This window comes from Lepisosteus platostomus, chromosome 4, assembly GCF_059453375.1.
Source record: "Lepisosteus platostomus isolate fLepPlt1 chromosome 4, fLepPlt1.hap1, whole genome shotgun sequence".
Lineage (NCBI taxonomy): Eukaryota > Metazoa > Chordata > Actinopteri > Semionotiformes > Lepisosteidae > Lepisosteus > Lepisosteus platostomus.
Window position 1 is genome coordinate 70,527,672 of NC_142614.1, and position 14,519 is coordinate 70,542,190.

General features: G+C 51.0%; 1 protein-coding gene across 1 annotated transcript; it reads right to left on the reverse strand.

Moving 5' to 3' along the window:
* Nucleotides 1-659: 659 nt before the first annotated feature.
* On the reverse strand, nt 660-10,924 carry dcaf12 (DDB1 and CUL4 associated factor 12). Its single transcript, XM_088630544.1, has 9 exons — nt 10,488-10,924; nt 5,329-5,589; nt 5,039-5,251; nt 4,692-4,752; nt 4,288-4,481; nt 3,927-3,992; nt 3,027-3,189; nt 2,332-2,510; nt 660-1,979 (listed from the first exon to the last, which is right to left on the reverse strand). The coding sequence occupies exons 1-9, from the start codon at nt 10,542-10,544 to the stop codon at nt 1,821-1,823; spliced, it is 1,353 nt and encodes a 450-aa protein (XP_088486670.1). The 5' UTR covers nt 10,545-10,924; the 3' UTR covers nt 660-1,820.
* Nucleotides 10,925-14,519: the final 3,595 nt, after the last annotated feature.

Here is a 14,519-nt window from a genome sequence, read left to right on the forward strand (position 1 = left end):
AAGCGGTTCGAAAACGACATGGGATGAGATCAATCCAAGTGAACAGACAGTATTTATTGTATCTGAACAAGTATGGGTCTATTCCACGCTGAAAAGAAAAGAGGCACAGCAATTCGGCTGTGGAGCCTTCTTCAGGAGTGTGATCTGGCTCCACAGCTGAAACGACACTTCTTTTCAGCATAGAATAATCCTTTACTTGTTCCTTTGCAGCCTATACCTGCTGACACAGCTCCCTACTTCCCCGTATCTGGTGCCATCGGATTTTTTGCATTTGACATTTGCTCCCACTGATTTTTCCATGTAAAATCAAATCCACTTGAAAATTCAAAAGGCCGGCTCTATATGTCTCGGTACTTCAGTCTCACTGGGCACCAACTCAACTCACTTTTAAAACTACAGTTTATTTTCAAAACGACATTCCGTTCTTTGGAGTTTCAGGTCTCCAAAACTCAATTTCCAAGCTGTGGGGAGCTGCAGGGGTGTCTGAGGAGGCTATGCAGTCACTAGTGTTGGGAATGCTGTGGTGTTTAAGTGGACATACAGAGCAGTACAGTCGCATCGCTGCAGCTAACCAGATGCACCTTTGAGATAAACACTGGTGGTTAACCTTTCTAAAAAGGACAAGGATAAGAAACAGAAAAGAATCAGCCAATAGTATCTGTAGGAAAAAAATACATCAATAGACTTTTATTTGATTTTTTATAATTTTTTTGGTTAGTTTTTGTTTGATGTTGTACAATATTTTCAGACTCGTAATTTGTAAAAACATTCATGAAGTGTATATAAAAGAGGGCACCACTAGAAACAGACAAGTTAGTTTGAATTCTCATATATAAGTATATATATAAGAAATAAAAAAGTGATGGTTATGCGTTAGATGGATGGTCGTAATTTTCATTTTTCTTTTTGTACTGTACAGACACACTTAGTACCATGAAACACAACGACGGCCCACAGTGGTCTTTCACAGAAAGACCAAGAGGAGGCAAAGCAATAAATTAAGTCCTGCCTCTGGCTGCTGGCGAGGAGGGCGAGACCACTCGACTAATAAACACTCCGAAAGAACCGACACAAGCACACCAAGGTGACGATGGAGAGAAAGGGGAGGCTACAGGAAAACACACAGCAAGTGGGTGACCAAGTCCGGAAGATAAAATATCTTGTAAAACAAAAAAAACAAAAATCAGCAAAGAGAAAATAAAATGTTAAAAATCCTCCAGGTTTGTTTTTTTCTTTCGGTGGGACAAAGCTGGAGTTGGTTTGTGTTTCTGGCTGTTCTTCCTGCTCCAGAGCAGAGGGCATGCCCTCCTCACCCCTCACGCTGTCCCTGCCCACCGCCCGCCTTCCTGGAGGAGGGGTGAACACCACAACACCACCCCCAAAAAAAAACAAAACAGAGGAACCAAGCTTTCCAGCCGATACCAAAGCCAACCAAACCCTCATCGTTCATCCAGTGCGCCATCAGCTCCTTCATCTCTTCTGTTCCGTCTCTTCCCTCCGCACTGGAGGACAGCAAGACTCTCCCTGCCGTTCACACAGGTGTTCGAGCTCCGGCCCAGCGATTCAGACCAAGCGCTGCAGAGCGTTTTCTATGCTGGTGTGCTGCTTGGAGGAAATCAGGTCCAAGAGGAAGTGTCTCTACGCCCGATGGCTACGTCTCTTAATTCCACACGGTGTCAATCCACTGGCTGACAGAATGACCATAGGAAAAACGCCAACAAAAAACACAGCTCACCCGGCTGCTTCCCGAAGAACTGAAAGTCAACTCAAATCAAAAAAGGGGGGCAGGAGGAAAGGGGGCGCCTGCTCGTGGCCGGGCGCTAGCTCCACAGTCCCGCGTAGTTCCCGTGCAGCCCCGAGCACAGCGGCCCGCCCGCGACGAAGAGCTTGGTGCCCGAGGTGTCGTAGCAGTGGGTGTACACCGCGTTGGGGAAGGAGCTGATCTCCGCGAAGTAGCTTCTCCAGGTCTCGTCGTAGTTCTGCGGGACAGAGAGGAGAGCAGTGAAACGGCTGTAAAGCAGGGAGACTGGCACGGGTACACAGGAAGCTCACAGAAATAAAAGGGCAGGCTCTGGAATGGAAAGAGAAAAAAAAAATCACTCCCCTGGATGATGAAGCTGAAAAATACGCTCCGGGCCCAGGAGGAAAAACGAAAGAAACAAATATGTGAAAAATCTCTAGAAAAAGACGTGGCAAGCCTCAGGAGAGACAACTATGGAGGAGGCGAGCAGACCTTCCTGACACGAGCTCTCAGGGCGCTGGACAGGGAGGCTCTGGAGCTGCAGCAGGCTTCGAGCAGAGCGACGGAGACAGGGGGAGTCGGGCACTCACCAGCCAGCCCTTGCCAGTCGAGAGCTTGAGAATGCCGTCTCCGGGCCGCCCCTTGTAGCCACAGCTCGGGCCCGAGGGGTCTTCCAGAAAGCGCTGGGCACGGATGTCGTAGAAGAGCAGCGAGCCCTGGCCGGTGCCCACTGTGATGATGTGCTCGTAGAAGCTGACCGAGCGGATCCCTAAAATGGAGACAGCCTCAGTCAGGACACCCCTGAAGTCTGGCACCCAGGGACCCCAGTCCAGCAGGGCTCAGAGATCCACGGTCAGAGGGAAATCAGTCCAACAAAGCAAAATGATCAGCAACACTCGGTCACTAAATGATGCCTGCAGTAATGACACTCCTATATAAGCCTTAGGGATTCAGGCTGCCCACTCCTCCTACATCATTAGACAGAGTTCTTTACACTGAATTATTCTGTTCCATCAATGTTATCAATGCAGGAGCTCTAAATCATCTGTAGCAGTCCCCGAGTGACCCCATGCGTCTGTTTCAGGTGAACTGAACTGAAGGCCAGGGAGCTCAAGGAAATTAAAAAGCACTTTTGACTTCCAGGATGGGGCAGATAGCGTCGAATCCACAAGTCTTCTATGGTTTTGGCAATAAGAAGGTCACGTTCAGGGATGAGGCGAGCTGCCTCTGGGGTTGGGGACAGGGGTAACGGCAGGGAAGCGTGGCCGAGGGCGTGTGCACTCACCACTGCCCCTCTCCCGAGAGCTCACTGACTTGACGTTGTTGGGGGGCTGGCGGGGGTCCAGGAAGGAGACGTGGGCCTGGGAGCCAACCGCATAGACTGACCACTCCTGACCGTAGGCCAGACACACATTCTCCTTGCAGTGAGGAAGCTTGGTGGACAGGAGCTGACCCGGAGAGAGGCAGGGAAAGGAAAGAGAGGTATTCACTAAAAACAACCTTTGACATATGGTAGAAACAGATCGCAAGATTAAAAAATAATCCTTGCAAGAGCTGCATCTCAAATTTTAGAATAAGATTTTATTGAGACAAACAATTCAGGAAAGTAAATTCTCATCTGATTAAACTGTGAAGATAAGATCACTTTATTGGCCATATACAATTTCTTGCCTTAGGAATTAGGATCCCAGCTTGCTCTCCATGAGACACAGACAGGGAGAGAAGATTGGGGTCAGCCATTGTACAGCACCCCTAAGGCAGCTGGGGTTAAGGGCCTTGCTCAGGGGCCCAACGGAGTAGGATTCCTCTGCTGGCTGCGGGATTTGAACCGACAGATCCTTAGCCCCAGTGCCACCTCTCCGCAACCCTGGAAGAGTTACCGTTCTTATTTTTTCCCATTACAAAAAGTAACCTGCTACTGAGACACCGGTTCGGAAAAAGTCTGATGTGAATCGTGCAGAGGGATTCACATAGAAAACCAGGTGCCAGTTCTCCAGGTTAAGCCCACCGTTGGGTTAGGGTTAGAGTTCGACCCAGACCAACTGCTCAACTGCATGCTTCCATCTGAGCCAGCTGTGTGGGGCACCAGCTTAATCAGGTGCTCTACAAGCACGCAGAGACCCTTCCAGGTCAGGAAAGATTCCTGCGCTCTGAAGAGAAAAGACAGAAACCGCACGGCACTCACCTTGCACAGATTGTGCTCTGCCTTCCACAGGTGGAAATAGCCATCAAGAGACACAGCTCCCAGCTCCTGAGAGAAAGACAGACAGCTCCCCAGTCAGAGAGAGAGATATCACGTTCTCTAGGCCTGCTTTCACTGTCACACACAAGCAGGCATCCAGCTGCCTTACCACAACCTCATAGCAACCGAAGCAAGGTCACTCATGCGGGGCATAAGCATGCAAAGCAAAACGACCGAAAGGCAGTCTATTGTTTTCTCAAAACATTTATGTGCAGTTTGCTTCCAGGCTAAATATGACTCCAGCGAGTTAACCAGACACTTGTCTTATCAAACGAGCTGCTGAGCGAAGGCCGTCTCGGCTGACCTTGCTGCCGTTGTTGAAGGCCAGTGCGCGCACTTTGCAGTTGTAGGGGTTGGTGTACTCTTTGGGGATGTCCTTGAGGGCGCTGTGCGTGATGTGGGAGTAGGTGGGGACCCCAGCCTCATCCCGCTGCCGCGCGGCTTGGCTCAGCACCTCCTCCGACACCTCCCACAGTCCCATGGAGCCGTCCCGGGACCCTGCGAGAGCCACGACACACATGGGACGCTGAGCCGAGAGAAAGGGGACACGAGCAGCAGGCTGTGCTTACCGGGGCAGGGGGTACAGGGATACCGAGGCAGGCCGCGGATGAGAAAAGGCCCATGTTGCTCATTCGACTGCTGGACATCTGCTATACATGCCACTGATTTTATAACCCCAGTGAAACAGGCGGAGCCCGGTCTGCTCACCCGACACAGCCATGCTGTCACTAATCCAGGCAATGGAGAATATCCAGTCCTTGTGGCCGTCCTGAAACACAGGGAAAGAGACCAGCATGAATAAGCCCCACTGCTGAGGTCCAGCCCACCAGCCCCTTCCCTTGCGCCGGTCTTCAGCGCCTAAATGATCAGCCTGACCGCAGCAGTTAAAACTCATGCACGCGTATAACAGGGTTTGCACACAGCGAACGCGGAGCGTGTGCAATGGCTACCGACGCACACTCCTTTCTGCGTATCGCACACAGGGCAAGACTCGGCAACGACAGCCAAGAGGCTGCAGGACTAGAAGGACCCGCGAGCCCCCCGAGCAGACTTACGTCTCCCACACAGACGGGGTCGAGGGTGGGCAGGCGGTAGACGGCCAGGCTGTTGGGGTTGTCCCCCCCCGTGGCCAGCAGGGTGCCCGAGGGGTTGAGCTCGATGGCGTGGATCCCGCAGCCCTGCTGGTCCAAGAGGGCGCAGCCCGGCTCCCGGTCCTTCAGCATGGGGATCCGCGTGATCTGGCCGGTCAGCACGTCCACCACGAACAGCTGGGGCGCAGGGAGAGGGGGCGCACGGTCAGCGCACGGGGATCGGTGGGTGGGCGGGCGATCGGGCGGGCGCTTACCGTATTGCACTTGGTCCCGCACACCACCTGCCTGTGGTTGAGCCACTGCGAGGCAAACACCTTGTTGAGCGTGCCCAGGGCGAACTCCCGCTCGCGCAGGATGCCGGGCAGGCGCTGGGCCGCGTAGCCTCGCATGCTCTGCTGCAGGCGCCGCTCGTGCTGCTGCTGCTGGCGGAACTCCCGGCCGCGCAGGACGCACACCACGGAGCGCCGCGCCGCGGCCAGCCGCTGCCTCTTGCACACCTCGGGGGCCCAGCCCAGCTGGCGGGGGGGGAGGGAGGGAAAGGGACAGGGTTACAGCCACCGCCGCGAAACCAGGGGAGCCCACAGGCGGGCGCTCGTTCGACGGTTTGACTTCGGACACCGGGCGCTGGCAGGGACCGTCCGCGCCCCTCTCGCCGAGACTCGCCGGGGGAGAACGAGCACAGTCCGCTCACACGCCGCCCTGTTCCAGCCCCAAGAGCGACACACACAGCGACCCTCTCTGAACACTGCGCCCCCAGGCCCGATGCCGCCACTACGGGCTGCTCTGGGCGATTAAGTGTCGCTGCAGGGTCAGGGTCCAGCCAGCAGGGGGCAGCACTCACACAGCGCTGCGCTGAGCAGGCAGCTATGGAACAGCCCCGAGGAAAGAACACGCCGAGTTCATGCAGCCACGGGAAGAACAATGCAGCACGCGATTCCAGCAGACCGCGTGCAGGTTCAGCTCTGGAAGGCACCTGTACACTGCGTCAGACTCACAAGCACAAGCAAGGGAATAAATCAAGGAACTGCCATATCACCCTGCAACTCACAGCAGCCCACTGAAGCTCAGTGTGAGCCTGGTCAGTACCTGGAGGGGAGACCTCCTGGGAAAAACTGAGGTTGCTGCTGGAAGAGGTCTTAGTAGGGCCAGCAGGGGATTGATGAGGACACAATACTGTAAAAAGGTGCCGTCCTTCGGATGAGATAGAAAACCAAGGTCCTGACTCTCTGTGGTCATTAAAAATCCCTAGTAGGTGCCCTGGCCAAATTTCCCATTGATTGGCCCTTACCAATCATGGCCTCCTAATAATCCCCATCTATGAATTGGCTTCATTACTCTGCTCTCCTCCCCACCGATATCTGATGTGTGGTGAGCGTTCTGGCGCACTATAGCTGCCATCGCATCATCCAGGTGGGGCTGCACACTGGTGGTGGTGGAGGGGATCCCCATTACCTGTAAAAGCACTTTGAGGGGAGTGTCCAGAAAAACGCTATATAAGTGTAAGTAATTATTATTAGGATACACAAGACACAGGCAAAAGGGAAAAAGGTTATTCAAGTGCTTTCACAAGCTGAACTCCCCATCAAGAGAGGAAAGGAGATAAAAGCTAATGGAAAGTGTTTTCCCAACTGAGTTGCACTTTTTGACACCAGTGAAGTCTACAAAAGCTTATGAAGAAGCAGGATTCACACAAGGCCTCCCGAGTGACTGCTCTAGAAGTCTGAACTCCTGTGCATTAGGACAAAACGGCTCAGGGTGGGTCAGTCCTGCCCAGCTGCCCGCGCGAGCGAGTCCCTGGTGACACGTCAGAGTGCGAAGAAGAAAACATTTAAGACTCTCGATGGGGTGGGGTTACTCATTTAAGTTCTCATTCCACATGGCTGTGCAATTCTGCTATTTGTATTACTGGGTGTCCAACCTGCTAACGATTTCAAAAAGTCCTTTATATAGCCAACAAGGCACAAAATCATCATTGCAACATCAACACACAAGCAGCAAACGGCAAACTGGGGTCGTTAGGTGAAGCTGCGATAAACTCGCAAACGAATCCTTCCTCGTTTGTAGGCACTCTCCCTCATGGCACTTTTGTCCCTGTGACATTTTATTCACATGTTCAGCCACGGCAAGCCACACGCAGAATGAAAACATTACGGCGGTAATCTGACCGACTAGCGTGACTTGCGCTGGAAAAGGCTAATTAACTCCACACTGGAGATTCACACAGCGAGCCACAGTTCGACTTCATGGCCGAGGTGCCCAGGTGTCAACTCCCCAGTCAGAAATCCAGCGCACAGTGGAGCCACACAACCATGACAGGCTCTGGGAAGGAGTCCAGCCGGGCCAGGACACTGGACTGGGCACGAGCGAAGCTTCGATATTGCTTCGGAAAACTGGTGCGAGCCGGCGTCTGTCAAAGACGTAAGACTGAATCGGATGTTTAAGTCGCATGGTTTAAAGAAACAATTTTCTTCAAAACGCTCTGGCGTATAAACCTGGACATAGCACTCCTTGTCTCACGATGCATATAGAATACAATCAACATGGCCTTGCCTCACATTTCACCTTTTCTATTCATGACTGATTTAAAACAACAGACTTGTCATTGTTACGTGAGCATATAAATGCACTTAGTGATTTAAGAATGTAGGAGCGGTGAGGAACGAGAGGAGGGCATTGGGGCTCCTAGTGCCCTAGTGCTTGAGGCCCTTGGTATGAATGGATCTGAGGATTTCATCGGCTTCCATGACACAGCTGGACAGCTTGTTCTGGCTCCTACATCCCTCTGGGTCAAGACGCCCCTCCTGCTCTTGGATTTAAAAGCACTTCCACGTAGCTTCCTGGTGTCCCATGGATCATGGTTCACCTGTAAATCCGGCCACTGTGGTTTTAACTCCGGTGGGAACGCTCTCTAGCCAGGGCTCCCAGAACCCACACAACTGCACTCCGTTCAATAACAGGGCTGACCTGAGCACTGCTTTCAACTTCTAAATACCCAAGCAGCTGCCTTTTAACTGTTGCATTTAATAAGTACAGTAAGAGCTTCCAACACCCGAGCAGAAAAAAAATTGCAAAGGCTCCATCGAGAAACTTGTCAGTTCCAACAAGGATCCAAATATGTAAAAGTTCAGCTGGAACAAAATTTCAGGTGCTGGACTCCCAGAGTAATGGTTCTCTGTCCTTGATTGTTAAGCATTGTATAAGATACCTTTAACTGGGGAAATAAGTATAGATGGATATTTTAATGAATATAACATTGGTAGCTAAGTTTGAACTAATCTTTAAGGTGAAGCTGAACACCTGGAAACACACCAGCCTCCCCAGTGGTGCTCTAGAGGAAAGCAGGGTGGTGCTGTCTGTTGGTGGGCCAGTAGGGGGCACACTTCCCACAAAGACCAACGCAGGGATGCCATCCTTCAGATGTGATAAACGGAACACCTGATCGCTAAAATCTCAGTGGTTAACAAGCGCAGCGACCCTGGTACTGCGCTCTCTACTTGCACAATCAGCCCACTGAAACCTCCCTTAATTCAAGGAGCCAACGAGCTCGTCTCCCAGCCTGGCTTCACCGAGGCAGACAGAGCAGGCCGCCTCTTCCTGTAAAGCACCCAGGGATCGTCTGGGGTTAACACTGCAATGAGAACTACTAATCAGATGTTCAAACAGTGAACATCTGAAGGTTTCACCTAGTGTATCTTCATTCTGATGTGCAACAATGTTTTTAGCTTTTACCAACAGCCAGCGGACCCACACCATACAACGTAGTTTTATTTCCCTACTGGTGTTCTATTTCTTCCTGAGATTAGACCGACGAACACAGGACACTGCTGCCTGGGAACAGATTCCTTCCATGCGCCATGGGCTTGCGTCAGGTAATGCAGGTAGGACTGCATTCACTAACTTGGCTTTCAGTATTAAAAGGGTGGCATTATGGAGGTGTTTAGGAACACGCAGCATGCACTGATCTAAAAAACAATTTCGGGCTGCTGTTTTGGCTTCAGGTGACCTTTTTCTGTTTGAGGCTGTAAATCCACAGTCCCCCGTCTCAGGTTGTCACACACAGGCGAGAGCAAAAGCCTCAAGTACTTTCCCCAAGAGCAAACGGAAAAAAATAAACGAGCATCCCCACTACCCCGTCCCTCTGTACTACACCTTTTGCTTCCTGGGCGCTGCTGCAAAGTTACTTCGTCGTGGAAAAAAACAGAGCTGGGGAGGTGAGGGGGCGGGGAAGATATTCACACCTCACCTGGTGCCAGCGCGGAGGTCCGGTCCGGCCCGCATGACGTCACCCAGACACAAACCACTCGCTGCCCGGCGGGCGCCACGGCCGGCCGGACCTCGCACCCCCTTCTTCTCTCTGACAACCCCCCGGCCCCCCCCAGACACACACAAATAGGGGGGGTGGGAAAAACCATAATCCGGACGAGGATTCAAACTTTCCCCGCCGTGAATCCCACGTCCACATCCCGTCGGTGGGAAGAGGCGAGAGGAGCGCCAAGGCTTCACGACAACAGCACGGATATAACGGGGAACAGCGGTCTCCAGCCGGGGTCCTACCAGCCCCCTTCACCCCGTCGAAAACACCCCCCAAAAAAAAAAATGTCAGCTGCGGATCCGAGCTGGCGGTAGGCCCCGAGCGCAGCCCGGCCTGTCCCCCGCGGTGTCAGTTGCTAAGCGATCGCAACGGAGGTTTTTATTCAAACACGCACTCCCGTTTCGCCTCGGAAAACCCGAAATCTCCTCGCCAAACGGCGAAGTCAACCCCCCCCACCACACACAAACAAACAAACACAAACACAAACAGACAACACACGTTTCACTCCTCTCCAGCCAGCCGGGCAACGGTCACAAACCCATCCAGCTGCCTGCGAGAGCGGTCGGCCTCAGCCGATACCCGGGGGTCAGCACTGCCACCCGGTCAGTAAGTCAAGGCCCCCCGATTGCGCAGTTTCCCCCCCCAGGAGGGATCATCTCCCCGTCCCGCCACACCGAGAGAGAGCCGGCCGGCCCCACCGCCCTGTTGCACCCGGGCTGTAAGAGCGGCACTGCCGGCGCCCCTCTCCGGATCACGGGGGGGCCGACAAAACAAAACAGTGCCCACCGTCCCGTCACACATCGGACAACCTCGCCGTCGGGCTGACGGAGGGTTTTTTTTTTAAAAAAACAAAAACACATCGTAACGCATTCCCCTGCCCACCTCCCCCCCGCGACCTGCCGGAGCCCGGCGTGTCCCGGGCGGCCGGAGCGCAAAGTCGAGCCCGGGGGAGGTCGGGCTGCAGCGCCGGCTCGCCTCCTCGCCCCTGACCCGCTGGCGGCCGCGTCCTGCCCAGGAACACCCCGGGCAGCGCCGCTCCCTCTCGTGTGCGTTGTGTTTCTGAGAAAAAGAGACACACAACAAACCAAGGGCCGCGCTTACCTGTTGTTCCCTGAGCTCGCCTGCCTTCCTTTTCCTGCTAACTGTTTTTCTCGCCATAGTCGGACACACACAGGTCCCTCACCCACATGGAGGGCAGCGGAGACGCGGGATACTGGATCATATAATGGCGATTTGCTTGTTTTGGTTTTTTGAAAAAAAAAAAAGAAGAAGAAGGGGGGAGCCCGGTTTTAATTAATTAACTGCTTGAAGCCGCGTCCCGGGGCCCTGAGCGCCGTGCCTGAAAAGGAAAATAAGGGACAAACGCAGCCGCCCGAGCCGTCGCCTCGGTCATATCGCCCCCCACCAGCCAGCGTGTGGAGAGTCCACGGGCCGTGCTCGCCTGGGAAGCGCGCTCACGAGGCTCCCCCCCCCCACTCCTGCTCCTGCCTCGCGCGCCGCGCGCCGGCGTCACCAACGGCGACAGCAGCGGGCCGCGCGCGCGCGCTCCCCACTCGAACATCAACAACCAGGCGGGTGCGCGGCTGTGCGTGTGCGTGTGCGTGTGCGTGCGCGTACCCCCCCCCCACCGCCTCCATGACCTCACACTCCCGGCACCCATCCGGTGGGGTCACGATTCTGACGTCACCTCCAGCTATGGGAGGGTGACGAACCTTTCGTCCGTTGTTTGCTTCAACAACCGACTGTTTAAACGTGAAAACCTCTCTCTAGGTACTGGGGAATGACTCGACAGCAGTAAGGCGGTTCTGTAAGAGCATTAAAATGACACTTTAAAAACGGTTAAGAGCCCCCCCCCCCCCCCCATTTAAAAAAACAAATATTGCATTAACGAGAAACGCGGCTCTCTCAAATGTCTATCTCCTATTTTATCCTACTCTTAGCATAGCCCACTCACTCTCCTGCTCGAAGTTCCCCATTTTTAGGCGATAATACTGTCTAAACGCTGGTGCAGAATTTGTATTCGTTACTGCAGAAAAAGTAATTTAAGAAAGGTACATTTTAGGATTAAAGGAAACCGTTAAAAGGTTTCCCGTCGAGATCCGTCCCTTTTCTCACACTTATATAGCGCTTTTCTGGACACTCCACACAAAGCTCTTTACAGGTAATGGGGATCCCCTCCACCACCAGCAATGTGCAGCCCCACCTGTATGATACGGTCACTTCAAAGACCAATCAAATATCCTGTTTTTTTTTTCTATAGGAAAGAGGTAGTTCTTTCAAATATCTCCCACGCAGATAAGATAAATTGACTGAATTTCTTGATTTTTAGGCTTTTGATATGTTAGAACATACTTTTATTTTTAAATGTTTAGAATTTTATGGTTTTGGTCACTATTTTCAAAATGTTATTAAAACTATTTATAATGGTTGTAATAGGTCAGTTAAGTCACATAATGGGACGTCTCCCAGATTTGATAGTGGTACAGGTATTAGACAAGGACGCCCTCTTCGTCCTTTGTTGTTTTTATTAGTAACCCATACTTTAGCTCTTTATATTAATAATATTTTTTGAAAGGTATTAATATCTCAGAAAAATTAAAAATTGTCAGCTTGCAGATGATACTACTATATTTCTTTAAGATGGCTAAGGCAATAGAAGACACAGGTACATTTTGTTTAGTGTTAGGATTATATTTAAACTAATTAAAAATGGAAGATTCCTATCGCTCCCCGTGAATATGCTATAGCACCAGTCTTTGGTGCTGTTCCTGAGAAAGTGGGGAGGCTGTTTAGAGGCAGTCTCGACCTTACTAACAGAGCTTCTCTCGATTTCTCTGATCATTTATTTTTGCATGGAGTAGATATAAAAGATAAAAAATGCAATAATAATTATATTAGGAAGTTGTGCAATTTATATGTTGTACCTTCTTGTGTCTCTCTTTGGAATACTACATTGAGGAATATAAATGGGAAATTAGTTTGGACAATTGCTGATACCTTCCTGCAAATAAAGAAATTTAATTTAAGATCGTTCAAACACATCGGGAAGAAAACAGGGAATGCTGACAATTTTAAAAATCAAAAGACAAGACATACAATGGAAATATGTCAAAAGCATAATTTTCAGCTTTTATAATTGTAAATTCCTCTGGCTGTGAAGTGTGTCTATTTGTTTTTGTATTTTTTTTTGTATTAAGAAATCTCGCACGCACGAAAAAGGCGATTCTTTGTAACTAACCTTTCTAACACGTGGTCTTTAAGACGAATCCTGCTGTAGTGGTGTTGCCTGTTTCTAAATTGATTCGAGAAAATGCTTCAGGCCAAGTAAAATCAGCTGATTTTAGCCGATCCAGTCCGACAGATTTCACAGCTTCAAAGAGTAACTTGTAACTTGATTAAGAAACAAAGCTTCACGATTTTCTAACGTTATCTAAAACATCCTTTACGTTTGGCGCAGGTGCGTAAACAAGGCCTATCGCAATACTCAGCGTGCACCAGCAGAGGGGGCGCTTTCCCTCGCTTCCGAGCAAGTCTGTCGCTGCAGCACGCTTGAGGGCTCATGTCTTCGAGATTTGGTGTATGGATATAAAATATCAATTTGAATAGAAAAATTAGAAAAAAGCTTCTAGGGATCACAAATTCTTGCAATAGATATGGTCCGAATAATTCTTTTTTTACGTTTTGATTTTCCAAAGTCCAACTGTCCATACCACATTTTGCAGGTGCGCTGCTGAGAGTGCTCAGGCGCCTGAGGCGTTACAGGAGGTGATCAGGTCAGCCCAGTCCATCACTGGAGTACAGCTCCCCTCTACTGTGGACATGTTTACAACTCGCTGTCTCAGGAAGGCTGGGAAGTATCGCTATGGACACCAGTCATCCTGGTTTCTCACTTTTCTCCTCCCTTCCCTCTGGTAAGCGTTAGAGGAGCATAAAAGGCAGAAACTTCCAGATTCAGAGAGAGTTTCTTCCCACAAGTGGTCAGATTACTGAACTCTACCCCCACCACTGACTCACGCTGATGTTTTTTAAGTTATTTAACTCGTTGGTGCTGCTGCTGCTGCTGTCCGGTGTTTATTTTTGGAGATTTCTTTAATGTCTTTGTATTGGAGCTTACATGCAAATAAGCATCTCAATGCAGCAGTGCGTAGGACAATAGACTGAACTCAAGTCCAGCCTGCACCTGCAGTCCGGAGACCGGGGGGAGAGACCACAAGTCTCTGCTCCTGCTCAGATTTACAACAGGGAAGGCTCGGACTGGACTAATGCTCTGTGATGCCCCGCGTTCAAGACTAGGTTGCCCTTTTCTGACAATCCAGCCACAATCCTGCCCTCACATCTTCTTCCCAAATCAAAACCGCTGTAGAAAGGGGATAGGCCCGACTTCCTCTCTTTACTCATCTCGAGCTTCTTACACTGAAGGTGTCCCTCAGTTTGGCTTGACGTGCGAGTCGTGTTGTGGGATCAGCTACTTCAAAAACCGTTCTCTCCAGCGGCTGGTCCAGAACAGTGGGGGGAAGGGGTACACAGGTAACCCCCATTAAAGACTGGCAGCGGCACCAATCACTGTACCTTTCTGCCACCCCTACTCCCAGTAATGCCCTATACGACAAGGACAGTCTAGTTAAACAATTACTGTACCACTTGTGACGAACCTTAACGCCAAGAATCAAATTCCTTCCACATGAACATTCAGTGCTTGTTTACCTATTGCACCTTTTGGGGTCAATGTGCCCATTGCTTTAACACAAGCCCGGGCATACAGTGCTGGGACCCCCTACGATGTAGCAGATGGTTATGCCCAGGAGAGACGCCGTGCCATCTTCAACAGGGAGGTGGTCCGCAGATTGGTTTCCTGGTTGATGGGATCTTATTAAAAAAGAAGTCTAATTACAGGGGCTCTTATCTTCAGTGCAAGTGACCATCAAGAAAGCATCAAACGTACACACATGCTGCTCCAGGCTTCTCAGCTTCCACCACGCGTTACACGGCAGTACTGTACACATTTTAAGGTTTATTTCGAACGTTTTGCTAGCTCATCAGTCACTGACGACAGAATTAACCCTATACCCTAGCTGGGGATGTAACTGCAGAAAGCTCTGTTCATTCATCACAGACGACTCGGTTACAAACAAC